Source organism: Eumetopias jubatus, unplaced genomic scaffold, assembly GCF_037043125.1.
Source record: "Eumetopias jubatus isolate StellerSeaLion01/CBP00866 unplaced genomic scaffold, mEumJub1_p1.0 scaffold_3, whole genome shotgun sequence".
NCBI classification, from domain to species: Eukaryota; Metazoa; Chordata; class Mammalia; order Carnivora; family Otariidae; genus Eumetopias; species Eumetopias jubatus.
In genome coordinates this window covers 121,632,426-121,659,755 of record NW_028274809.1, presented here as the reverse complement: position 1 = coordinate 121,659,755, position 27,330 = coordinate 121,632,426, and the positions used below count along the sequence as shown (strand labels likewise).

General features: G+C 41.6%; 1 protein-coding gene across 1 annotated transcript in view; it reads left to right on the top strand.

Moving 5' to 3' along the window:
- Positions 1–27,330, top strand: part of FLT1 (fms related receptor tyrosine kinase 1) — a 168,031-nt gene that overhangs the window by 36,047 nt on the left and 104,654 nt on the right. Inside the window, exons 4-10 of the mRNA XM_088022184.1 lie at positions 12,976–13,100; positions 16,737–16,899; positions 17,011–17,147; positions 19,668–19,842; positions 20,789–20,906; positions 23,072–23,241; positions 23,639–23,798. Coding sequence (XP_087878310.1) covers positions 12,976–13,100; positions 16,737–16,899; positions 17,011–17,147; positions 19,668–19,842; positions 20,789–20,906; positions 23,072–23,241; positions 23,639–23,798 — 1,048 coding nt within the window. The remainder of the gene's footprint in view (positions 1–12,975; positions 13,101–16,736; positions 16,900–17,010; positions 17,148–19,667; positions 19,843–20,788; positions 20,907–23,071; positions 23,242–23,638; positions 23,799–27,330) is intronic.

The window sequence follows — 27,330 nt, the reverse complement described above, 5'->3', positions numbered from 1 at the left end:
AGCACTATGGGAAAGAGCAGTAAGAGGAACATAGACCAGGGACGCTCTGCCTGGGACACTCTCCCCCTCCCCACACCTCCCTCCAGCTCTTCTTCGTCAGCTTACTCTTACTTTTCAGGTCTCAAGTTAAACATCACCCCTTCTGGGTACCTCCCCAGGCTCCCCCAAACTAGGTTTGGTGCTTCTTCTGCTGCCCTCCCCCTTTCACATAGAACTCACCTCTCCCAGGCTCTGGGAGGACCAGGACTGACTGTTCTAGCTCCAGCACTCGGCACAGGGTCCCATACATAGGAGGTGCTCAAGAGTGTTTGCTAGATGAATGGAAGGAAGGAAGGAAGGAAGGAAAAAGAAAGAAAGGAAAGATGGGATTTTTCAGTTACATTAGCCTCACCTCATCTCCTGGACTTTGCTGAGGAAATTGAGGGCATGCTGAGCAAATGAGCAAAATCCGGGGGCAAAACTCATCTATCCTGTGGCAGAATCACGATCCCAAAAATTTCCAACTGACTTAAACAATGAACTGGGATTAACAAAATGAGATTTGACAGGAATAAGTGTAAGGGACTACATTTGGCTTTCAAAACCCACTAACTGCCCTGGGACTGTCCAGGGGAGGCTGTGACTGAGTGAGACTGACAGAGACTCCACCTTGGCCAAGGCAAAGAATCCAATCTTGGACCGCATTAATAAATATGTCGCATTCAGAATAAAGGTGGTGCGTGTCTTACCATTTCGTTTACACTTCAAGATGGACAATGAAAACAGGAATTCCAAGCAAATTGCTCAGCCCCTCTAAGCTTTATTTTCACCATCTGTAAAATGGGCACCTGCCTCATAGGGTTGTGAGCATCAAATAATTCGATGGCTTTATTATCCCCATTGGCAAGGAACAACCAAAGAAAGGAACTGAAATGTTTAAAGAAGTAAAGAATTGGGTGGGAAAAAAGGAGACACTGTAGAATAGTCTCTTTCAAAGTTTTCTTATATGAAGAAGAGACTAAGCTTCCTTGTCTTTCTGAACCTAGATGGCAGAAGTGCCATCTAAGAATGAAAGAAGTCAAGACAGCCATTTCAGTTTGACAGAATGAAACTTTCTAATGTCTTAAAGCTATCCAAAATGAACTGTCTTGGGACCTGGTGAATTCCCCATGTGTCTAGGTATTCCAACACAGGACAGGTGCTCACTTGGTGGGTCTGGATGAGATGACGCCTCAGGGCTGTCCCCCTGTTGGGATTCATTGAGGACTTGGTATGTGTCACTATCATTTATTGATACCTGGCTCAGATTCATTGCACATATCATCTCATTCCAAGCTAACAATGCAATGGAATACATTCCATTGTAAGTCTCCTTTTACAGAAAAATTGGCGAAATTCGATACTGTGCTCAGGGTTGCATACTCTGTAAGTTACCAAGTCAAGCTTTGGACCCAGATCTGGGTGACTCCAAAGCCCCCGCTCTTTCCAGCGTGGCTTTCCCGGGGCTTCTGCCCCAGCCGCCTGGGAGCTTTGTGTGCCGTATGAAACAGAGTGGGGGAAGGTGGAGCATGGTGCAGGATTGCAAACTGCAAGTGTGTGGGCCAGATTCAGCGGACATACGTTTTGATTGGCAGGCAGAGTGCTTTTGGCTGCCAGTATTTAATAATTGGAGGAGTTCGCCTAAAAACCTGATTCCCTACTTATCTTTAAAAACTGGAAATTAGCCATATTGGCCCCTATTCCACTTGGCAACAACTGGCTGCCACAAGCAAGGATTGCCTCTTGCAGACCTGGCCCCCACACTCTCAACGGTCAGCTTTCTCACCGTCTCTCATCCTGTAACTCCCCTCATTTGCCTTCCTTGCCCGGCCCCCAGAGGGATGTCCGCGTGCCATGCCCAGTGTGAACATTCCAAGTGAATGAATGACAAATCGTAAGTTTGGGAATAGGAAAAGCGCTTGCCACCCTTTCTGGATGAGGACAGTGAGCCCCAGGGGGGCCCATGGTGGCACAAGTTGTCAGTGCAGGACCCGAATGGAACCCTGGCTCCAGATTCCTCATGACTCTGGAAGGAACGTTTGCCTGATAGCAGCTCCCTGGGAGAACCCGAGTCCCAGCTGGGGAGGAGGGTGACCAAACGCCCCTTGTACTCGCCGACTGTACCCTTGGAAGGAATTCCATCTCTAGTCTCCATAAAACAGGACTCTCTCTGGTTTGGCTGTTCTCGGTCGGGGGTGGGCTATCACAGACACCACCAAGGGATCATCGGCACTGATAGCAGAGAGAGCTAAGCTTGATTGCAGTCGTGAGAATTACTTACGGGTCTGTGTTTCGGATTTCTAAGTTCTGTCGGAAGGCCCATGCTACCCCTGTGTCTGTGCCACCATTTCTCCCGTTGGGGTGGATATTTGAAGGTGGTGTTGCTCCCGAGTCATTCAGGAGGGTCAGGGCCAGATGTCGGTGTGGTGGAGAGAGTAATGGCCTAGAATCAGGAGACCTGAATTCAGTTTTGGCTCAACCATTCATATTATTCCTGTGCTCCTTCTCTCTGGGCCTCAGTTTCCTCTTCTGTAAGATGAGAGACAGTGTTAGGATATCATAAAAGCTCTTAACAGTTTTACAGTTTCATGATTCAGAGGCAGAACTGGAAATAATAGGACTTGGGACATGGCCAAAATCTTGGCAGTAGAAGAAAGTTAGTACAATAGTCCTTCAGAGCTCCTTGCTTCTTCCTCTCCTTTCTCCTTCATTTCTGCTGCTTCATTTCCTTCTTTCCTGCTGTCTGTCCTTCCTCCCTTCCGTCTTTCCTTCCTTCCCTCCATCTTGCCTTCCTTTTGTCTTTCCATCCATCCATCCAGCCCTCCTTCCTTCTATTTTTCCTTCCTTCCATCTTCCCATCTATCTTTCCTCCTTTCCATCCATTCGTCCATCCATCCATCCATCCATCCATCCTTCCTCCTTCCTTTCCACTCTTCCTCTCTTCCTCCTTACCTTCCTTCCTGTCTTTCTCTTTTTCTTTTCTTTTTGAGATGCTTCAGGTAATCAAGATGAAGAGCTAACCGAGGTCATTCAGCTAAGCAGCTCTGTGTGAACACCCAGTCAGCGAGGTTCCAGGGCACGCGGAATGCCTGAGACCTTCTCTGCTTTCCTGGATCTTATAGTCTAGTCAAGCTTACCATCTACTCAGCACTCCACTCTTATTTAGATATTCAACTAACTTATTTAGACCTTAGCTGTAATTTTTTAAAAAATGACGTTCCTCTTCTAAGGCAACATTTCAGACTTTTTCCTCTGTCAATCTGAAAATTTCTGTGTCGGGGAGGTATGTGCGCTGAGCAGAGAGCCGAACTGTAGTAGAAGGACCTTGAGTTCACGGACTATGATTTATGCACAGCGCGGGGTATTTAATACATTCCGATTTCACCTTTTTTCTTGCTTCACCTGATATCTTCTCCATAAACATCAGCTGACTGTCTCCCACGTGCCCAGCCTTTGCTGGACATGCGGCCGAGATGGTTGATTACCCTGATCTGCCAGTAGCTGCCCATGTTTCAAGGAGCAAGTTCATAGAAGATGCAGGAGGAAGGAATGAGCGTGGACTGTCATCTGTGTTTTCTGCTCTCCTTTCTAACTCTTGTCCTTTCCTCCTCCCTTGCTATTCAATTAGCTGTTGTAACTGGACCAGTGGGGCTTCAAAGCGAGACAAGGCAAAGCTATATGTTTCTCTTCTGAAGAAAGGTAGTCAGGAAAGAGCTTTTCCAAAAATAGGCATTTCTTATTTTGTACCACACAAATAAGACATTTAAAAATTTTTCAATTTTGGGATGGCATCTTGAGTCTGAGACATGATGACCTTTCTCTATTTGTCTTGCTTGAACAGAGATATTTCTGCACAGTATCTGTCTAGATGACAGAAGCTGGAAGCTGATATTCTCAGGTCAGCCACCCCAGGATTTTTCTCACTTTTGACTCCAAATACTGAGCCACCACTCTTGGTAACTGTGATTGTATCTTTAGGGTTGGTGGTAAACTACCGCTGAGGTTTTATGATCTTCATTTGGAAAATCAGGATAACTTGCTAGGAAATACCTAATTGAATACTCTGTGTGGCCTATCATCCTCAGACATGTTGGTCAAGTGACTTCTTTAAATGAAGGCAGAGACGTTTCACTGTGCTCCCCGCTGAGCAGGGGCTGCTGGGAGGAACGGAAGGACATATTTGCAGTCAGGATGACTTTGTCACAGGGGAAAATTGCATTTTTCATCAGTAGCCCGCCCGGATGCAAAGGGGAGTGGGAGAAAAAGGTTGCAAGGACCCATCACGTGAAGAGTTTGCACTGGATGATCTCCAGGAACTATTCCAGCTCAAAAAACAGTGCATCACTGTTTTTAAGAAAGAGCCCCCAGTTCTGGTGTTTTCAAAGTACGCTTTTGAGATACAACAATTCACCCATTTAAAAGTGTACCATTTAATAGTTTTCAGCATATTGACAGATACATGCAGCCATCAGCACCATCAGTTTTAGAACATTTCATTATCTCAAAAAGAACCCCTGCACACTTGAGCTATCACCCTTTCTCCATCCTCAGCTCCCAGCCTGAAGCCACCACTAATATATTTTCTGTCCCTAATAGATTTGCCTATTCCGGATACTTAATAGAAATAGAATCAAATATGTGGTATTTGATTATTAAATATATAAGTATATTGATGGCTTTTTTCACTCAGCATGTTTTAAGGTTTATCCATGTTGTGTTGTACCACGTATGAACATTATCTCTTTTTGTTGCTGGATGATATTCCACTGTATGGATCTACCACATTTTAGCTACCCACTTATCAGTAGATGGACATTTGAGTTGTTCCCACGTTTTGGCTATGACATTCATATACAAGTTTTTGTGTGGACATAAGTTTTCCTTTTCTTGGGTAGATACCTAGTGGAAGAATTTGCTGGGTCCTATGGTAACTCAATGTTTGACCATTTGAAGAAATGCCAGACTGTTTTCCGAAGTGGTTGCACCATTTTACATTCCTATCAACAGTAAATTTTATTTATTATTATAGCCATCCAATTGGATGTGAAGCAATATCTCGTTGTAGTGTGCATTTGTATTTCCCTGATGACTCGTGATGTTGAGCATCCAGTCGTGCGCTTATTGGCCATTTGTGTATCTTCTTTGGAGAAAGGTCTATTCAGAGCATTTTTCCAGTTTTTAATCGGGCTATTTGTCTTTATTATGAGTTGTAAGAGTTCCTCAATTTTTTATTAATATTATATATTAATATATTTTATCTAATATATATTTAAATATTTAATATCATCTAAATATAGAGTGTAGTGACATGTTACAGATATATATATGTCTAGATTTTAATGTATTCTGGATTTGTATAAATATATACTAGATATTCTAGATACAAGTCCCTTATCAGATATATAATTTGCAAATATTTTCTCTCATTCTGTGGGTTCTTCTCACTTTCTTTGATAGCATTCTTTGAAGCACAAAAGTTTTAAATTTTGATGAATTCCAGTGGATCTATTTTTTTTCTTTTGTTACTTGTATCATAGTAAGAATCCAGTGCCAAATCTGAGATCATGAAGATTTACCTCAAGGGCTTCTTTTGAGAGTTTCATAATTTTAATTCTTACATTTAGGTCTTTGATCCCTTTTGAGTTAGTATTTGTGTATGGTGTGATAGAAAGGTCCAGCTTGATTCTTTTGTATGTGAATTTACTCCAGCACCATTTGTCGAAAAGCCTATTCTTTCCCCATCGAATGATCTTGGCATCTTTGTCAAAAATCAACTGGCCATAGACTCATGGGCTTATTTCTGGATTCTTAGTTCTACTCCATTGATCTATGTGTCTGTCCTTATGCTAGTACCACACTGTCTTAATCACTGTTGCTTATAGTTTTTGTGGTAACTTGGAACTGAGAAGTGTAGTTTTACACTTCTTGTGTTAAATATATTCCTAAGTACCTTTTTCTTTTTGATGGCTGTTATAAATGGAATTGTTTTCTTAATTTCATTTCCAGATTGCTCATTGCGAGTATATAGAAATATAATTCACTTTTGTATATTGTTCTTGGATCTTGCAATCTTGTTGAACTTATTTGCTAGTTCTAATAGGGTTTTTTTTTTTTTTGGTGAATTCCTTAGGATTTTCTATATACAAGATTATGTCATCTGAAAATAGAGAAAATCTTACCTCTTATTTCTTTTTCTTGCTCAGTTGTGCTGGCTAGAATGTTATTGCATTATTCACGATAGCCCTGGAGCCTCTAGTATAATGTTGAATAGAAGTAGTGAGAGTGGACGACCTTGTCTTGTTCCTAATCTTAAAGAGAAGGCATCCAGTATTTTGTCATTAGTATGACATTAGCTGTTAGGGTTTTTTTTTTGTTTTGTTTTGTTTTGTTTTTTGTAGATTTCCTTAACAGGTTGAAGAAGTTCCCTTCTACTACTGGTTTGTTGAGTGTTTTTATCATGAAAGGGGTTTGGATTCTGTCAGATGCTTTTACTGCATCTATTGAAATGATCATATGCCTTTTGATTTTTATTCTATTGATATGGTATATTAATGACATTGATTTTTGGATGTTAAACCAATCTTGCATTCCTGGAACAAATCCCACTCAGTCATGGTGTATCATTCTTTTTATATGTATTCAGTTTGCTAGTGTCTTGTTGAGCTTTTTTGTATCCACGTTCACAAAAGATACTGATCTGTGGTTTCCTTGTGATGTCTTTGGTTTTGGTATCAGACTGCCCTCAGAATGAATTGGGAAGTTTTCCCTTCTGTTTTAGAACAGTTTTTGAAGAATTGGTATTAGTTGTTAAATGTTTGATAGAATTCACTTGCCATCTGGGGCCTGGGCTTTTCTTTGTGGGTAGTGTTTTGGTTACTAATTCAATCTCTTTACTTATTATAGGTCTATTTGGGTTGTCTGTTTCTTGCTGGGTTAGTTTTAGTAGTATATGTCTTTCTAGGAACCTGTCCATTTCAGGTTATCTAACTTATTGGCACACAATTAACAATATTCCTTTATAATGCTTTTTATTTTAGTAATGCTGGTAGTAACGTCTCCTGTTTCCTTTCTGATTTATTAATTTGTCTTCTCTCTTTTTTTCTTGTCTTGTCTTGGCCTGTCTGCTTAAATGTTTTCCAATTTGTTAATCTTTTTTTTTTTTAAGATTTTATTTATTTATTTGAGAGAGAGAACACGAAAGAGAGAGCAAGCAAGCACGAGCGGGGGGGGGGGGGGCGGGGAGAAGGAGAGGGAGGGGGAGGGGGATGAAGGGGCAGAAGGAGAAGCAGACTCCTCGCTGAGCAGGGAGCTGGATGCAGGGCTCGATCCCAGGACCCCAGGATCATGACCTGAGCTGAAGGCAGACGCTTAACCGACTGAGCCACCCAGGAACCCCATCCAATTTGTTCATCTTTTCAAAGAACTAGCTCTTGGTTTCACAGATTTTTCTCTATTGTTTTTCTGTTCTCTACTTCGTCCATTTCTACTCTAATCTTTATTCTTTCCTCCCTTCTGCTTCCTCTATGTTTAGTTTGCTGCTCTTTCCCTAGAGTTCTAAGGTGGAAGAGTGGGTTATTGACTTGAGGTCTCTCTCCTTTCTCAGTGTAGGCATACAGCTATAAATTTCCCTCCAGACAGCTATAAATGTTAGCTCCATCCCGTAAGTTTTGGAATATGACATCTTCATTTTCATTCATCTATTTTCTCATTTCCCTTTTGATTTCTTCTTTGTTTCATTCACTAGTTAGGAGGGTGTTGTTTAATATGTGGGCTTCCCAAGTTTCTTGCTGTTACTGATTTCGGTTTTCATTCTAATAGTCAAAGAATACTCTTTGTATTATTTCTGTCCTTTTAAATTTGTTGATGTTTGTTTCATGGCCTAGCATACAGTTTATCCTAGAGAACGCTCCACGTACACTTGAGAAGAATATATAGCCAGCTATGATGGCTGGGGTCTCTTATAGGTGTCTCTTGGGCCTCTCTGGTTATTAGTGTTGTTCACGCCCTCTATTTCCTTTTTGATTTTCTGTCTAGTTGTTCTGTTGAAGTTGGGATATTGAGATCTTCATCCATGATTTTTGAATGGTCTATTTCTGTCATTTCTGTCAGTTTTTGCCTCATGTATTTTGTTACTCTGTTGTTAGTTGCAGATGTTTATAATTATATTTTCCTGATGGATTGGCCCTATTCTTATTATAAAATGTCCCTCTTTATCTCTAGTAACATTTCTTGTTTTAGAGTCTATTTTATTTAATATTAGTATAGCCACTTCAGCTTTCTTATGGTTGCTCCAAAGCTCTGCTTTGAATTTTCATAGACTTTGATGGGCACTGTAAATGAGTGAAGAAATTACCTCTTCCCCCCCCGCCCATCTTTCAAATGAAATATTTTACCAATCAACCAACTCTCCTTGAGCACTAAGTATGGTCCCCAACACGAAAACCTGTGTGACGTGAAAACTCTTGGGTCTAGATTAGAACCCTTTCATGGGATTGGTTCATCCTCTTCACTTCATCCTCAATAAATTAAAATCACATCCTCCTCTAAAATAACGAGGAGTCCTCATGACCAGAACTTAGAGGTAAGAAACTGAAATTGAAAAGGAAATCAGGAAAAATTTTATTAAAATCAGAGGACGACGAAGGTTTTAGGAAAAACATGCTTACTCTTGAACTCCTCCTCAAGTCAGAAAAGCTTCCCCGAATTCTTTGGGTCGTTCACTTGCCCCGAATGCAGTGGAAGAACCCCCAAGTGCTGCTGGTGGGAAATGGCGTGGAATGAGGATGGCATGCTGGGACCCCTGTGTCTGTGGGGCTTACTGTGCCAGAGTGAGTACAGATTTCAAAAGGAAAAAACACATTTAAAAAAACAGATGTAACACCACTCAGAGCAAGGGTCCCTGTTTGATCTTTCCCTGAGTCTGAGCCCACTTGTTGTCCTGGAGGAGGACAGCCCTGATCCTGCCATTGGAGGAGAGCACCTCACATTCTGGGCCAGTTTCCTGTCACTGCTCTGAGCTCTAGGAGTTCGGAGAGGGGAGGGTGGCGTGACCTCTGCCTAGTTGGGTGTTGGCACGAGGCCCTGGTGACAGTGTGTCTGCGCTGTGAGTGTGCCGACAATCTTGGGAGCAGCTCTTCCTCGCTCAACAACCAGCCAATTTGGTCTCAGGAAACCACTCTGCAGCGCTGGCTGGGTTCAGAAGTCATTTTTAATTTTGTGACAAAGACAAATGTGTCCTATGGGAGTAGTAAGTGGTTTTACTGGTGATATTAATGGAACCGTGACCTCTTCTGTATCTATGGTCCTACAAAACAAAAAATGTTTGTATTATAATATGTCAGGCAAGTTCATTCTTAGCTCTTCCTTGAAGCAAATTGTAGAGGAAGTATACTATTAATAAGCCCAGAGCATAGTGTGTGTGTGTGTGTGTGTGTGTGTGTGTGTGTGTGTGTACCCACAGTCATAAGCTCATTTGCAAACACAGTGGATTTTAACCAACTGCTGACTTGATACAAATGATGGACCTTGAATTGTGTTGGGATGGACACAATTCCCTGAAGTTCTGAACAGAAGTGCGGTGGGCCCAGGGCTGATACTGGTATTGGCTTGTCAAGGCCAATAGTTGTAGTCAAATTCAAGTGTTGGGGGGATCCAAAGTGACAAAGGGAAAGGATACATTCAAAGGCAACATGGAGTTCACCTCTTCTGTTTTCATGTGGGATGGGAATTCATTAGCCTAGATATGACTACACTGATGTTTACTATTTCCTGCCCAAACATTTTATGCCAGTGTCCTTTGTTGCAAATAGTTGCTTAAGGAGACAGTAAATTAAATGTGAAGGATTTACAGTTTAGTTACATGAATTAAACCATTTCCTGGTGTTTGTGTTTACCTTGGGACTCACAAAGAAGACAAAAATATAGACTCACAGGAGGAAGGAAAGGAATGATCAAATCCCAATGGTTTCTGCCTGAATGTCTAGCTCAGCAACTTTATTTAAGGGAGGAATTTTGTGCTGATAAGTGAATCTTTGTCTCTGTATAATTAACTTTTCCTCTCTGAATATGTTACTATACCCCCTGAGCTCTCCTAATAGACATCTAACTATTAACTGTGCAGTGTGAATGTCTCATTCTATTGGGCAAAACTAAAGTAAATCAAATGGCAGAAATGATCGTTTTCCTCAAGTAAAAATGGATGCTGCTTTATAATCTGAGACTTAAATTTAATAATTCAAAATATTATAAAATAATACATGATCATTCTAGAAAATCTGGCAAATATATAAAAAGGTAGATAAGAAAATAACAAAGCCACTACTCAAACATTTTAGTGTATTTTTTTTCTATGCCATAGATGAATATATAGTTAGAGCTTTTATAGTTAAGATCATGGGTATAATTTGTGATTTTCATATATCCCAATCCCCTCTCTCCATAAATTCAAATCTCTCATAAAAATAAGAAAAGTAAGAGCCAGCACATATCCAGTATTAACTGTCTGCCAGGTACCATTCGAACCACTTTACATATGTTCCTTCATATAACCGTCATAATAGCCCTTTGAAGTAGATTTTGCAAATGAAGCACAGAGAGTAAAATGATTTGCCTGAGGTTTCACAACCAGTAAGGGGGAGAGCCAGGGTTCCAACCCAGTTTGTAAAGTGTGAGCTCTGAACCCCCACCATCTGCTGACACCCTCTGACTCAGCCTTTGTAACCGCCCTGTCCCCAAACCTACCCTCACAGCCCTGCCCCTGGGTGATTGTCCTCTTCTCAGAATTCCTCTAATACTAGACAGTATGACAGGGCACATCCTTTCCCCACTGCGTGTGTGAAAATCAGGCTGAGTCTCTGAAGAGCAGTTGCCGGGCTACAGCCCTTATGGGGCTGGGGGCGGGGTGGGGGGAGCTCCCGCCCTGAGGGTGGTACCGGGGAAGAAGATCAGGAGACACTGGCCTCCAGGCCTGGCTCTGCTCACCTCAATTCACGTATTTACACCTCTGTCTTATCTGTAAAAGGACAGAGTTGTTGGATAGCCCTTCATCCACTTTGTTAGGTCATTCATTCATTCACTGACTACACGTCAGACCGAGATGCATCCAATCTGTCTCCTCTCCTCTAGGAATTCATCAGCCAGTTTGTAGCCAGAGAAGTAACCTGCCAGTTCAGTGTAGAGTGTGTGAAGTGTTGTTATTGGAGAATGTTGGGGGTTTGGGGAGGGCCCCTAAGGTGGGCTGGGGCGGAGAAAGGGTATAAGGAAGGGGCTGGCCTAGCGAGGCTTCCCAGAGGACAAGGAGGAATTCTGTGTCTAGTGTGTGTCGAATGATTCCTTCTTAAGCAGGCTACACCAATGTTACTTTTTTTTTTTTTTTTTGGATTAAAACTACAGGAATTTATTGTCTCACATTCTAGAAACTAGAGGTTGAAATCAACGTGTCAGTGGAACCATGCTACCTCTGAAACCTGTAGGGAGGGGGCGCCTTCTATGTCTCTTCCTACCTGTGGTGGTTGCTGGCAATCCTTGGCAGCCCCCAACTTGCACCTCATCACTCAGTCTTTTCCCTGTGTGTTCATGTGGCTTCTCCCCCCACCCCCTCCACGTCCGTCTCCCTGGGGCCATCTTCCTAAAAAGGCACCAGTCACTCTGGAGTAGGGACCCACCCTACTTAACTGAGAATTCCATAAGCAATGACTCCATTTGACCCAAATGAGGTCACATTCTGAAGTACTGGGGGTGAGGACTTCCACATTTTGGTTTTGGGGGGGGACACAGTTCAACCCACAGCAACTTCATAGCCACCATCTAGTCCAGGCAACCGCTGCCTACTTACTGCTGTGTGTCTCCATTCAGCGTCCGGAGCGAGCTTCCTAAAGTACAGCAAGCAGGTGGGGGGACTCGTTGGATCTTTCAGGTCCAGATGGAGAGCGTTAACACCAGACTTCTTTCCATCTGGGTGTCTAAGGCTGAAGCCGAGGGCAGAAGATGGGAACACAGTGCCTCCTGAAGAGATCATGAGTTGTCAGTGGGTCCCTGAGGGTGAGGGCATGGTAGGCTGTTCGAATGTTCCTAAAAGATCTGATGCTCATTCTGGTCCCCAGAGGAACCACAGAGAAGCTGAACAGGTAGTTTGAATCCTTTTGGCCTCTGAGACTTGGCCAGATGCCATCCTTCTGAAGGGTGGTATCTTGGTGATTATTTAAAGCGTTTTCCAGCCCTCTCTGCATGCACTGGGACATATTGTGCTATTAGTAGATACATAGTACATACTAAAGAAATCTAATATGCCTAGGAAATCAGTGTGGTCCTCAACACTGCTTCTCCAGGCTTTCCCCTGGCCCTGAGCAGCTCAGAGCTTCTCACTCATTATTAGTGTGCCTGTGGTGGGGTGGGGGGGGAGGTCTAGAAAACCTTTAAGTCAGGCTTCTGTCATTCAAATGCTAATCCTCTCTCCAAATTGACACCTCTGCATTACCTCTGTCTGCTCCAAGGTCAGCTGACCATTGCACCCAGGGCCCTTTGACTCCTTACAAAGGCTCTGGAGGGCGCTTCCTGAGGCATTTAGCATAGCTGTGGTAAGAAGTGTATGCAGAATATTCTTCTTTCTTCCTCCCTGCACTTTTATGGCTTTTTGCAATAGTGACCTAAACCCACCCCACCCCCACCCACCCCACACATCACAATTGCATTTTAGGGCATGAGGGGCAATCTGACCCAAGGTCAAGACCTGAATAAGGAATTTGGTTTATTACAGAAGCATTCTGTTTTTGGGCAAAAACAGAGCCAAATTCAGAGACAAGAATGTGAACTTATGGATTATATTAAGAGGGACCCGTGTCAGTGACCATCCCGCCTCACCCAGCTACGGTGTCTAGATGTTGTTGATACAACCATTTATATATATATATACATATATATATATATATATTATGTATTTTTCATTTTCTTCTCATTCAGATACAGGTAGACCTTTCTTAGAGATGCACAGTGAAATACCCGAAATTATATATATGACTGAAGGAAGGGAGATCGTCATCCCCTGCCGGGTCACGTCACCTAACATCACTGTGACTTTAAAAAAGGTAAAACCGAGCAATGCTTCTCTCAGAAAATCTTTACTGCAAGTGAGCACAATGAATTTCAAGTCCTTTTATCTCTCTGGAATGATTTTCTCACAGACATTTGGGCTGCTCTGTGGACTTTTCTGGAATATCCTTTTACTATAAAGGATAAGCGCTAGAAGTCATACCCAGGCATGTACTTAAATGAAATACCATGACAATGTGGTGGGCATAAATCTGTGTGAATATAATGAAAGAACAAAAATCATGCAAAATTGCCACAAATCCAAGTGTTTGCAAATGTGAAGAAAAAAAAATGTTGCTTATACAAAGTAATAGCTTGGCAAGAGAGTGGTTACTCTAGATTTTTGCTAAGGACAGAACTGTGAGACAGGTGCCTGTGGACCCACCACCTTTAGTTTGGGTTGTGAAGTTCCTGGGAACAAAAAGCTTATGTCCTGCTGGGCAGCCAAACTTAGCTGCTTAGGGAAAGGGAAAAAAAGGGAGGTGGGGGGGGGCAAGAAAGCTACACATGACATTTTTTTCTTCGGATCAAGTTGTAAACCATGCATGTGGAGAAAGAACAAGATTTGGGGTGGAATCTAATAAAGATAAAAACTAAAATGTGACATTCTAGCTAATTCATCGGTGCTAAGAGTTTGGGAACAGACTAGGGTGAAGAGGTGGACAAGCACTCCCCAAATGGAAAATGGTGGTGAGTCCTGAGAGCTTTGAGCTTTAAGAGGAAAAGTCAAGCCTTTCTCGAGGCAGCAGGAACCACCACCATCAATCACCCTGTAGGTACTCACGAAGTGTTTGGTGGTCGCAGTAGTCGAGTCTGAAAAGCTTGGAGGAATTTCCAGTATCACTAGAGTCCTGGAATATGATGGAGGTGTCTCCCAGTCTTCTTCCCTTGAATTCACTTTCCTACATTACTGATTCGATTTAAGCCCTCAGGATAGTCCATCAGTGACAGGCTTTAGCTTCCGTTATATCTATGTGTCACTGCCAGTAATTATAAGAGCATTGTATTTCAGAGCTGGAAGCATCAGAGGAGTTTAAACCAATGGGTGGAAGGAAAAACTGAGATTCTGGGGGAGTTGGGGACCTCCCAGACCACACTGGGCATTGGAATCCGTATCTTGACCTCTCCTTCCGTGCCCTTGCCACCTTGGTTGATGGTTTAGTTTGCACAGGAGAAAGACCAGAGTGGTTAAGAACAGAGCCCCGTGGCACGCTGCCTGGATTCTGATCACCCAACCACTTAACCTGCTGGACAAACTGGCAAGTTATCAAAACTCCCTCCACCTCAGTTTCCTCGTTGGAGAGATGGGGTCGCACCCACCTCGCATGGATGTTAGGAAGTAACTGAGGTGATACATAAAAAGACCTTAGCACAGTTCCTTGTACAAGCTGAGCCCCATTAAGGGTTTTTATTTAGCTGTTATTATTTATCTAACAGCTTAATACCCAAAACTTGATTTATTATCAAGTGATATTTATTATAAGCGTGGTATCCACTCCTCTTAGTCTGAGGTAATAATCACTGTGTGATTACTGTGGAACATACCACGGGGCTGCCTTTTTGTTCTAGTGCAGATCATTTGTCTGTTGTAAGGAACAGTCCCACATTCCCCCCTGTAAAAATATGAGGGGGGGGAGCTTGTTTTCACTGTTTTTCTACCTAAGCTCTATAACAGACATGAGAGGGGGAGAGAGAGAGGGAGGGTGAGAGGGAGGGAGAGAGAGAAAAGCACACTGTTCTAATAGGGATTTGGGTTTGCCCCATATATATGGAAACTATTCGAACGTATCATGTATATGTTTGTCGCCCTGAAGTTATAAGATCTTTTCCACTTCTCCACTTCTCCTTTTGTCCCTTTTAACCTGCTGTCCCCTTCCCTCTCCTTTCCCCCACCAGCGCTGGCGGAGCCGTGGTAAGCTGGAGACAGCCCCCCTGTCCAGTCCTTTCCCTCGGGGCTGCTCCTCTGCCTGCCTCTCTGTGACACTCGTAGGCACCGCCACAGCTGATGAGCTACATGGTCTTCTGCTAATTTAGCTCTCATCAGCTCGGAACAAAGCTTCTTGGTCAGTAGAATCCTACTGGTGGCTGTAGGGGCAGATTAGAGTAAGCGAAACTTCCTCTGAAACCTTAAAGGAAACTTTAGTGTATTTCTCAGTTGTGCTGAGGAAGTCCATCAGCGAACCTTTCTTTTAGATTTGGCACATGCTTGTGTTCACCGGTGTTTAAAGCATCATAGATCTCAATCCCTGACTGAAATTTGTTTGAGCTTTCCCATTAATAATTTGCACCAAATTAGAGAAGGTTCTTTTCCTCCCACTGGAGATAAAGCCTTCCTAAGCCTGCAGATAGAATCATGATTTACTAGAACACGAAATGCATCCTTCACTTGCTTGCAAGTTCTTCATAAACAGGGTGCAGCTCATTTCAAAGCCGTGTGACACTCTGGTAACACAGACAGATGCAGACATGCTCACTGGGAGAGGGCGCTGGTGACGTTTCCCAGAGGAATTTCTGCCATGGAGTCGCAAATCCCGGCCAGATTAGCTCCTTCAACAAGCAATATAAATAAATGATAAACAGATAAGCGATGCAAGGTGCACTTTTTAGAAGAAGATGAAAAAGATCTGAAACATCTTCCGGGCAGTTTGCCCTTTCCTTTTTAATCTGTTGTGGGAAGGTAATCTGATTTTTTTCTTCCCCCCTTTTCCAGCAGGGCATAAGCCATAGTGGTTGTCAGAGATGCCTCTGAAATTGGGCTGGCAATCTGGCATCAGGGGAATTTGGCTGGGCCAATCAGTGGAGCAATATCCCCTTTATAAAGGCTCATCCCAAGGCGGATTGTTTATATGGTAGTCTTTAAAAAATAAAATTCTTGGCATCCAGCGGAAGGCATAAGGGAAAATCAAATCATGGATTCCTTTCTTCTGTTTGGACTCAATGTGTCTGGGAATACTTCTAAGAATGTGAGAGCACTTCACTCACGACAGCATCTCTGGCCTCCACATCTGTTTGCAGCTGTCTTCACTGTCTATTTCCCTGGAGTTTCCCCTCCCAGAGGCAGAGTCGAGGCCCTCAGCCTTCCCAGAATGATAACCCCAGCAAGCACCAAGTGAATGCTATGAATCTCAAAGGACTGGGAATTCTTTAGAGTCCTCTGAAGACAGCCACCTCTTTACTAAATCATGAAAAATGGGAGGACAAGTTATGGCTTGTTAAAAGCTCCAGATGATGAGGCCCAGGAGGGTAACCTGGCGGGCCCAGTGGAAAAAGTCCTAGTTGGTTTCTCTGTGGAGTCTCAGGCCAGTCTGTTACAAGGATGATTCCCAGAGGCCAAGTGATACGGGCTCCCAATGCAAATCTGACATGGCAGCTAGGTCTATCCCGGGTGGGTGCAGCTTGTTGCCGAGGCTGATAACGAATTACCGTAATTACTGTAATTTATTATCATAATCTATATCTTGCTCCATGCAAACAAAACTAAAGAGCCCATGATGACAAACTAGAGTTTTTACCTGGACCATTTTCATTTTCAATGAAAACTGTTTGCGCAAATTACGAGGGAAACGGTATTGCCACAGTGCTAGTACGATTTTCTTAAAACATCTTTTTTATTTTTTTTTTTCCCTTTTCAGTTTCCCCTTGATACCCTGATCCCGGATGGAAAACGAATAACCTGGGACAGTAGGAAGGGTTTTATAATAGCAAATGCAACATACAGAGAAATAGGGCTTCTGACCTGTGAAACAACAGTCAACAGACATTTGTACAAGACCAACTATCTCACCTATCGACAAAGTAAGTGACGTTCCAGAGGCATGAGCGCAGACCAAAACAGCACAACGCAGGGAAACCTTGATTTAAAAAAAAAAAAAAAAAAAAAAAAAAACTCATTTCTTATGCTTGCAGCCAATACCATCCAAGATGTCCAGATAAGCACTCCAAGCCCAGTCAAGTTACTGCAAGGTCACACTCTTACCCTCAACTGCACTGCCACCACTGATTTGAACACGAGGGTTCAGATGACCTGGAGTTACCCTGGTGAAGTGAGTGACATTTTTCTCTGGCTTCTGGAGGGTAGTATTTCTTTCTGGCAAGTGACATGCCACTGGGTTTTTGAGGTGGGGCAAAATCAGCATCTTCTGACTCGCGTGGCAGTTTGAGTGAACAAGGAAGCTGTGGGTGCGTTTCGGGGGCTTCCCTCGTCTGATGTTCCGTGTGTGTGCATAGATACGGTCTTTTGATGTCTGGAGGTTTTGTTTTGAAGTATACAGGCTGGTATTTCTATTGCATGATTCCGGGTGGAAAAGGGGATTGTTTCATCCTTGGAAACTGTTCTCTGGGATTTAGAGATGAGAGGGAAATTTATCACTCAATGCCAGGCAGGGCCTATCTGTGGTAAGAACGACAACAAAAAGCTGTTGTCAGCGCGTTAATTTCAGATACCGGCAGACAGCGAGGCACCTGATTGGAGCATGTTTGGAAAAGATATTCCAAGCCAGCCGGCCCGTATCCCCTTTGTTCAGTGACAAAGGAGCAGTGCTGTCCTTCAGAAAAAATGAGAGGAATGAAGACTGAGTCAGGGCTCCTTATTCAGACCAAACGTCCCTGCAAACAGTCATCGTTTGCAGGCATGTAAATGGGGAATCGATGATCAGCTGTTGTCACCGCGGCCCCCATTGGCTGGGTGGCAGTATGACGGATGGGGCATATCCCAGGCCCAGTCGTGCGTTCGGTCATTCAGTTTGCGCAATCACAAAGGTTACCGATGATTAAATTTTATGCTGAAGATTAATGCGTCAGCCCCAAGCTACTGTTATTTCTCATCAACATTTCTTGCCATGGAAATAGAATAACTTGGCAACCAAAAGATGCAACAAGTGCGCTGTAGGAACACATTAAGGACTCATCAGTCCTATTTTCTAGAAAGTGATATTGTTTCATTTAAATAACAATGCTATGACTTGCAGCAGTTGTTTCTGGGTTTTGATAGAAGTCAGGTATTCTCAGTAAACTCCAGGAGGGAACAAACTCTTATCCTGTTGGTGGCTCTACGACAAGATGTGATAAAACATCTACTGACTGCCAGTTACCTTTGAGAACGGCGCTGTCCAATAGAACTTTGTGTGATTGAAATATCTTTTCTGACTAATACAGTAACCACTAGCCACAGGTGGCTAATGAGGGCCTGGAATGTGGTTCCTGTGACTAAGGAACTGAATTTCTTATTTTAACTTTAACAGCCACATGTGGCTGGTGGCTACGGTGCCAGACAAAACAGTTATCTGAAACCCAGGATCAGCTGTTTTCCAAAGGCAGAAACAACACCAGTGTTACTCAAATTTGGGAAGGGAAGAGTTCTCCCAGGGAGAAGACGGAAGTAATACCTACAGAGAGTGGCCGAAAATCCCTCAGGCTGGCATTTAAGGGACTGCTGCTCTGATTTTTGATGGTGGTGGTTGACATCTTCTTTCTGGTTACTGCCGAGAAGGAAGAAAATGGCCTACCCGTGTGTCTGTTCCAGCAGGGCAATATAAGGACAGGTGGTAGAAGTTTCATAAATGTGGCACAGAGGAGAGCTAAGTTCAAGACCCAAAGACCAGTACTGTACTGCTTTTCAATGTCTTTTTTCCATGCCTCCTCACGGGGAAGGATGGAGAGGGAGAAATAACATATTATGTGTTATAAAATGTAATGCTAAAAAAAAAAAAAATGAGAGAGGGGGAAGGAACAATGGAAGGAAAAGGCAATGTGATCTCATCTTCTCAAAACCAGGAAGGAGGCATTGTGACCACTTTACACTGCTGAGCCCCAGGGCCTGCTCCTGGTGTGCCCTGAGGCAAACACAGGAGGACGTCCCACCACCACCACCACCACCACCACCACCACCACCACCACCACCATCATCAGAGTGTTGGCTACGCTTGTAGATGGCTTTGCATGTCCTCAGATCCATTCAGTGTGATTTAGCAGAAATTGGTAAGCCTTGCTCAAAATAGTGAAATGATGAAAGCAGGATTATTACACCTTAGTCTGTGTAGCCGGGACTCATGATTTTTTCCTTCATTTCCAGTAAGGGAGCAAAAGAAAACTCACATGGTGATTTATTAGAGAAGCAGTGTCATGAAGCCAGATACCAAAGATACTTATTGCCTGAGTTAGCCACATCTATGCCCAGAGAGCTGGTTACTGTTTAGAGAGGTGTGTGCTGGAGAGAAGGCACTAGATTTACACTCCAAAGACCTGAGTTTCCTGCCCACGGTGGCCTCTGACGCTTCAGCCTCTTCATCTGTAAAAGGGCAGTGATGCTGCCTATTTCATTGGGTGGTTGTGAGAAACTACTGAGTTAATGTACACGAAAGTCCATCTGGAGAAGATGATGTGCTAAATGAGTGCCCCCATGGCAAATGTTTGAAACGCATTGAGACACAGTTTGAGTTTATAAACATCTTGCTGTTAGGTGGGTTTGCTTCTCAGCGTAAAATGTCCATCATCTCAGTAATAATCTGAGAAATTTGAGCATGAACAATTACTACTTCCACATTTGCTATACATTTTCTTTCTAGACAAAGAAGAGAGCGTCTATAAGGCAACGAATTGGCCAACGCACTTCCATTGCCATTGTGTTCTACAGCGTTCTTGTTATTGACAAAGTACAGAACAAAGACAAAGGACTTTATACTTGCCATGTGAAGAGTGGCCCGTCATTCAAATCTGTTAACACCTCAGTGCATATATATGGTAAGGCACTTGTGCTCTGCTTTCTATCTTCATGGATTTGGGGCGGATTCTATAAAAATTTTTTTTTGGCCAAGAGGTACTCTATCATGAATGATACAACTTGATTCCCCTCCTCCTGCTGCCAAAAAGCAAAACGCAGTAAGTGTTGTTTAATACTTTCGAATTAGAGCATCTTTTCCTTGCCAGTTTATTGTGGTGAATAATTCAGTTAGATCATATTAAATTCTTTTTTTAGTATTCCATATAAACAAGACAGAAAAATATGATAGATTTACCTTCATTTCTCAGGTACTGCTGTGAGTTAGAGAAAAATGTGGTGGGATAAGTTATTTAGAATTGATGTGATTTTATCCCTGGTTTTACCCTCATGAAATCCTAATATTGTTGCTTAATGCCAATAGGCAAATTCTGTAAAGAAAATACTTAAACCTCTTTAGAATCCTTAAAAACCTTATTTATCTTCACTGTTGAAAAGAAAAACAGCGAGAGGCAGAAACCTGGAACAGTCCTGGCAGTGGGCTTAGATATTCTTTTGATTTTGTCCAGTAGGGTTTTTTTTTTTTTTAATCAGATCATTTATTTTATGGTGTCTGAAGGAACTTTCTCCCATCATACTCATGTTGGGCAGGTAGATTTTCAGAAGTATCTCTACTTTTCTGTGATGTGACACGGATATTTGAGATGGTCCATTCTCTGTGGCTCTGCCTCTGTTTTTCTGTTTTACTCGCAACCCTTTCATTTGAATGTACTTCACCAGTTAGAGTGCTTCTGAATTATTTTATTCAGGGCTCAATATTTGGGCTCACTGATAGGCTTGATCAGAGTTCAGCTCTGTTTGTTTATTGCTTGCGCCCTCCTTCTAGGAGGCAGGAGGTTGGGTTGGTGTTGTTCTATTTAGATAAACATGGCCCTTTCTAATCTCTTTTTTATCATTCTCCTTTCAAAGATAAAGCATTCATCACTGTGAAGCATCGAAAACAGCACGTGCTGGAGACCACAGCTGGCAAGCGGGCCTACAGGCTATCTGTGAAAGTGAAGGCATTTCCCTCGCCAGAGGTTCTATGGTAGGACCATAATTATTTTCCTATCAGTTTAAGATATGCTTTGTAAGTAAGAAGATGCAGGAGCCCAGTGACTGGAATTCCTGAAAAAATATCAAGAGAAGTTCCCCAGACCGTGGTGGAAAGCCAAGAATCGTGTTGATTTCTGGGGCGGGGAGCAAGCAGAGAGACTGGGCTGGAGGGGAAAGGAAGCTGTCCCAGGATGGGGCAAGAGCTGAGGTGTTTTGAGTGCTCGGTTCAGTTCAGCCCTTCCCGTGCTGTGACTAAATTTCTGCATCTCTAAACCTCCCCATGATGTCAACATCCTTTGAATGGGAGTATGTTGGGCAATGAGTAGGAAGCATCTTGAATATGTAACATGCTCTATTAACCCTGAAGAAGTGGGCCCTTGTAATGAGGATAATAATTCTTTTATTATCTGAAAATAATTCTTTTATATACAGCTGGGATGAAAGTTCCAGGCTTGTTGTAAAATTAAACAAACATTAATAGAGACAAGACTTATTCAGTCACAGGGGTGGAGGAAAGGACCTACTTGAACTAATTAAGTTTTTTTTGGCTCAAAGTTTGCATATTCAGAACCTCCTGAAGCAGGTTCTTTTTGTTAGTACAACACCTGATGTAAAACAATGTAATCTGTTTATAATCTGCAGTCATTTTGTTAAATCATTTTTAAATGCCAATATCTTTGGCTCAAACCATTACATTTTAAACAAAAGAGTACAGTACAAAACCGATTAGGAAAACAGCCCGTACAATATAGAAACGGCGCCATTGTAGAATCACCTCCACCAGACCTTATTTTGCTTTCAATATCATATGATTGCAGTGTTTGTTTTCAGTTTCCTCAAATAGTTAATAGGGAGTTAAAGAGAAAATTAAACTTTGTGCTATGCCCCTTCATGCCGTCACAGTAGAAGAGAGATTTTTTTGTTTTGTTTTATAATGTGTAAAAGGTCCAATAGTAAATTTCCTGTGAGTGTACATAATTCCTTAATAGGAATTTAATCACTCCAGGCAATACATTCCCTCTTTCAAAAGGGTCTGAGAGTATCCCCATCTATTAAACAGTGCTAATTTCTTTAGTAACTAAGCAGCTAGGACCTAAAATGCATACACAATAAATCATTCCCTGTTTGAAAACACTGACTTGTTCATGAGAAATAAAGTAAATTAAGATGATATCTGCAGTCATAAAATAGAGCATAGTTATTTCAACTGCTTTGGAACCGAGCCCATTAGTGATGGGTATTTGCTTATAGGACAATGTAACGTTTGCATGGATATGAACTAATACCATTTCCAGTATTAAACCTTCATACAGAACACAATAAGCTCCTAAAAGATTAAAAAATGCCCAGCTAAAGTACTGTGCAATTTAATGAAATCATAGACTTGTAGCATTAAATCTTTGAGAAACTCTAGAAAATTTGGAGAAACTGAGGCTCACACGGACAAGTCAGATGCACAGCACAGAGTGGCAGGGCTGGGACAAGCTTTCAGGCCTCCCGACTCTCAGTTCTGTATGCAGCTGCATGGTATCTCGGCATTGATTCTATATTTAAAGTTAAAAAGAATTTTTTTTTTAAGTTTTGTACCTTTTGTTTGTGAGTTTTGTGCCTTAACTATTCTTCCACAGGGGAAAAAAATCTTGATAATCTTGATTTTACTATAGCTTATGAAAGGGACAACTGGTGTGACCATTTATACAACTAATAAGAACTCCACATGAGACCACAATAGGAAAGTCTATTTTTATTTTTATCTGGAGAAGTGATCTAGTTGATCTGACTTACAATGGCCCTTGTATTGCTGATGAAGCCTCATGGAAAACTGAAAAACATCTCGATGGGATCAGCCAGTGCTGCTGGGTGAATACTTAAGTCACGTGATGACCAGCATCCTTGTGGGTACCTTAAAACCATCGCTTTTCTTTCTTCCTTCAACGTACTTCTTCCTCCTTGCCAATAAATGTGAAGTATTTCTCCGTTTAAAAAACCACACCTGGCTTTACTGAAAAGTTAGTGTCTGTCTACATTTGTAAAGTGAATGTGGAGGACCAAAGGCTTGGAGCGGATCACCTTGAGCTCACAAATGTAAATGACAGTGTTAAAGTGATATCTGAGAGGCCTTGTGGAATGACTTCCCAATCCCACTCTTAACCACAGGTTAAAAGATGGGTTCCCCGTGACTGAGAAATCTCCTCGCTATTTGGTTCACGGCTACTCGTTAATTATCAAAGATGTTGCTGCAGAAGATGCAGGGGATTACACGATCTTGCTGGCCATCAAGCAGTCCAGTGTGTTTAAAAACCTTACCACCACTTTAATTGTAAATGGTAAGTTTGCTGTTCGTACTTTCTTCTGGTTCTGGCAGGGGTGGAGTTCAGGAAAATTTGTAAACCAGAAGTCAATGGAACAACATCAGCGAGAACACACATTTAAGTAATGATTTTTAAAACCACGTACACCCCCATCATACCAATTTCATGTCTGCTCGTTACCTTCCATAAGCAATACGATTTTTTTATCGTTGTAATCATGACGTACAAACCATGGAATCAATTTTTTACTGTTATCAAACACTTTTATTTAAAAAAAAAAAAAAAGGCTGTAATGACAACAGACATGTGTTGCTTTCCCCGACATCAAAACCAAGGAGAATGCGGGCCTTCATGTTGTAGCCCAGGAGAAAGTCACTGTACAACTCTTGACTTCTGTTCATCTCCCTTCCAGTGAAACCCCAGATCTATGAAAAAGCTGTGTCATCCTTTCCAGACCCAACTCTCTATCCCCTGGGCAGCAGACAGATCCTGACTTGTACCATTTATGGTATACCTCAACCTACAGTCATGTGGTTCTGGCGTGCCTGTAACCATAGTCACTCCAAAGCAAGGTAAGCACAGTTTGTTTCCTAACTTTCGAATACTTGCTATACCCGGACTCGAGATTCTTTAAGGGACACAGATGGAAGTTTGCAAATGGGATAGGCAGTTATATTTGGGGCGAACAAAGGCTTTCCCTCCCATGGGAAAAAGTTGGCAATATCTACTTGTTTTCCTTACTCATTTCTAACCATTTCATAATTTTTCTCTTTAGCTGATAGTTTTAGGAGCACAGGGAGAGAATCAAGGTCACCTTGTGAGCCTTTTTTGAAACTCAGTTGGAACTCCAGTCTTGTTTTCAACTGAGAACCTCCAGACTTTGGCTTGATCAGCTACAGTGGCTTTCCCATTTCTCATTTTGTGAATATTGGATATGATAGGAGATCTTCCCTGCCCTGGTGATCACTACCTGTCGTAGGTTTTGCTCATGCTCTTCCTTCATTTCCACCCATTTGCTGCCTCCTGAGAAGTCCTTCCTTATCCTCCAAGGCTTAGCTTTGCCAACTCTCCTGACTGCCTCATTCAGACTCCTTTCTCCCTCTTCAGTAGGAACCACGCCTCTTTTACACCTTGTTACTTTGCTAGGTTTGCATACAGTCGCATACATTTGTTTTATCTCTAAGCCCTGAGCTGATTGAGAGCACCTCTGTATCTTTAGGGCCCGTAGAGGCTTACTGTGTATTTGCTGAGTGGATACGTCCCTACCTTCTGGTCATTATGCAGCATTTCCTTGCATCCTGTTGATGACTGAGTCCTGTTTGCTCTTTTCCCATTTTTGTTTAGTCTAGAGGAATGATGCTAAGGACAGTTCATGAGAGCTAATTTGAAGGACAGGAATAGAGTTGATAAGTGCAACAATCAGATATTATTGAGACCGCCCAAGAACAATCATTATGCCATAATATTTGCTTTGTTGCTTTTAATTCCACTTGTAGAGTGTTGGGAAAGTTGCTATTTAAAAAAAAACAAAAACAAAATTAGCTTGATAAAAAGTAAGACACAATTCTAGCATAAACAGAAGGGACTGCTTGATTTTCTGGATTCTTCCTGCCATTTCAACTCTTCATCTTGTGTTGTAATCTTTTGCTTAAGGTCTTTCATTCTGATAGTGAAAGCTACTGGTGAGTCCTGGGGTTCCCAAAAAGTAGCTATTTCCACACATGTCCCAATTTCTTGTGTGAATGTCATGTTCTAAGAATAGAAATATGGAGAAATTACAAATCTTGACTATCTTCTTTACCACTGTGGATACTTAACCCAAAAGAAAGTGAGATCTACTGAGATTTTGTATGATTTTGCTAATTTAGGGGTAGGCATCCATATTTGTGGATCTGTTCCCTTAAGGCCTGGATATTTGTGCTAACCTAACATGCAAATAAGTGAAAAATTACTAAATAATTTAAGCTATTTGGAGAAAAGTGTAAAGTTGAATTTTTGGGGAATAACATAGCCTTTTATAGATGTTTTTAATTTTTGTTTTGACAATAGCAAATGTAAAATTTCAATTCTAGGGGCACCTGGGTGGCTCAGTCAGTTTCAGGTTTTGATCTCAGGGTTGTGAGTTTGAGCCCCTCATTGGGCTCCAAGCTGGGCATGGAACCTACTTAAAAATAAAAAATAAATAAAAATAAAATTTCAATTCTATTTAGGGCAGAGCTAGGAACCCTTTTAGAAAACAGCAATTATGAGTGAGGGAATATAATGTTATAAAGTTGGGTTTGAATAATGCTAATAAAACATGATTTGGGGAATGAAGTCATTTGAAGTAAAACTTTGGAGGCATTAGCTCTCTTTTTCTGATTTCTTTGTGGTACATGGGATCCTTCTCCTGTGTCACAGAGTAAGTTTGTCAAGGTCTGTAAAGATGTCTAATCCCTCTTCTCTCAAGACTCAGAGCAGTGCCTCAGATCTTCAGTAAATGTTTGTTGACCATCTGACTTATTCTCTGATCAAGGCTTTTTTTTTTTAACCAATCACAAGACAGATCAGAAATGAAAGTGTTAACTTTTCCAGTGATGCTTCATTAAAAATATATACGTTGTTGCTTGAAATTATCTGCTACAAAATGTGCATATCCATAAGAAGTTTGTTGTTTGTGTTTTTTCTAAGTCAACAGACCAAGTAGCTTACATGTGCCAGGCCCGAATTTGGTGCTTGGTGGTTAAATCGGTACTTTTAACTTAGAAATAGTTCAGAAAGATATACAGGACCTTTGTGAACTAGGACATAAATAGAATAATTCTACTTCACCCTGTCAGAGAGATAGGAGCTAAAATTGACAAGAGAAATGGAGCCTTCTTTAGTTACTAGAAGTTTTCAAATATGTCTTTATATAAATGTATTTTATATACTTAACACCTAGATTCCATTGTAGATAGGAATTTTAGTTAGTGACATTTGAATAAAGGGGGGGTCTATTGCATGAATTTTTAAAATTTTATTTTGAGTTACATAGTAACATATTTGCATGGTGGTATCTACGCATGACTGTCAAAAGAGGTTAGGTGGTTAATATGTCCATATTACTCGTGAATATATAGAATAATTCTTGGTATTTAAATTTTAGGCTCTAGTTAAAGGACATATCTATATATGGACACAACCAAAGCATTAGATTAGTTTTGAGGTTTGAATGTGTTTAAGTAGCTCAAACTTATTAATTGGTTTAATATAGCCAACTGGTTAATGTATCTAAGTTAAAGAGGTTCAGACTTAAATTGCATGGTTTTCTGGAGTCCAGTAAATACATAAATATATTTTAAAACTGTCAGAATTATTGCTCAACTAGTTTACCTTTGTGGAAAATAGGAACCATAAATAAAATTAACAGAAATTTCCTCCTTTAAAAAAAACCCCTGTGATACACTGCTGAGCTAGGTTTTAGCTATGCTTCTGATTCACCTAGAGTTTGTTCTTATGAAACATTAGGAATAAAAGAAAGGAGGAAAAAGGTAGTTACTTTTCAACTCACATTCCTAATGAGCTGAGAGGAAATATGGCAGAATCTTTTCCCCTTTTACTTTTCTGCACATTTGGGTGGTAACGTAGTGGGAGAGCTAGAATATTTCTTTTGAATTTTTAATAGCATTAAAATAACTTATCAATGCCAAATGAAGTGGAATTTTCGATTTTTCCTCATCCTTAGCAACTAGCAGAGACTTCTAAATAGATACTCCTAAGCTTGTTCCAGATTAGTGTGGGCATAACCTAGGGAGTATGCATAAGGGTAGTTAAGCTCAGAGTGCCTTTCACATGTGTGTAGTTTACAGCTTCTGTTCATATAAAATACAGATAATTACACACGCTTCACAGAGACAATATGAGGTTCAAACGAGGTCATATGTTTGGGAAAGGTACGGAGTGCCACTGGAAGACAAGGTTGTGATTATTGCTAGCAGTGGGATAAAATTGTCTAAGGCTCCAAAACTTTTAAGGAACGTGAAAAGAATTTTCTGCCTACTATAGAGCTAGTTTCACAACAGTGACAATTTTTAACCTAACCAGCGCTTCTGAGAGATGAACACAAGTTGTGGAAAGTAAAGT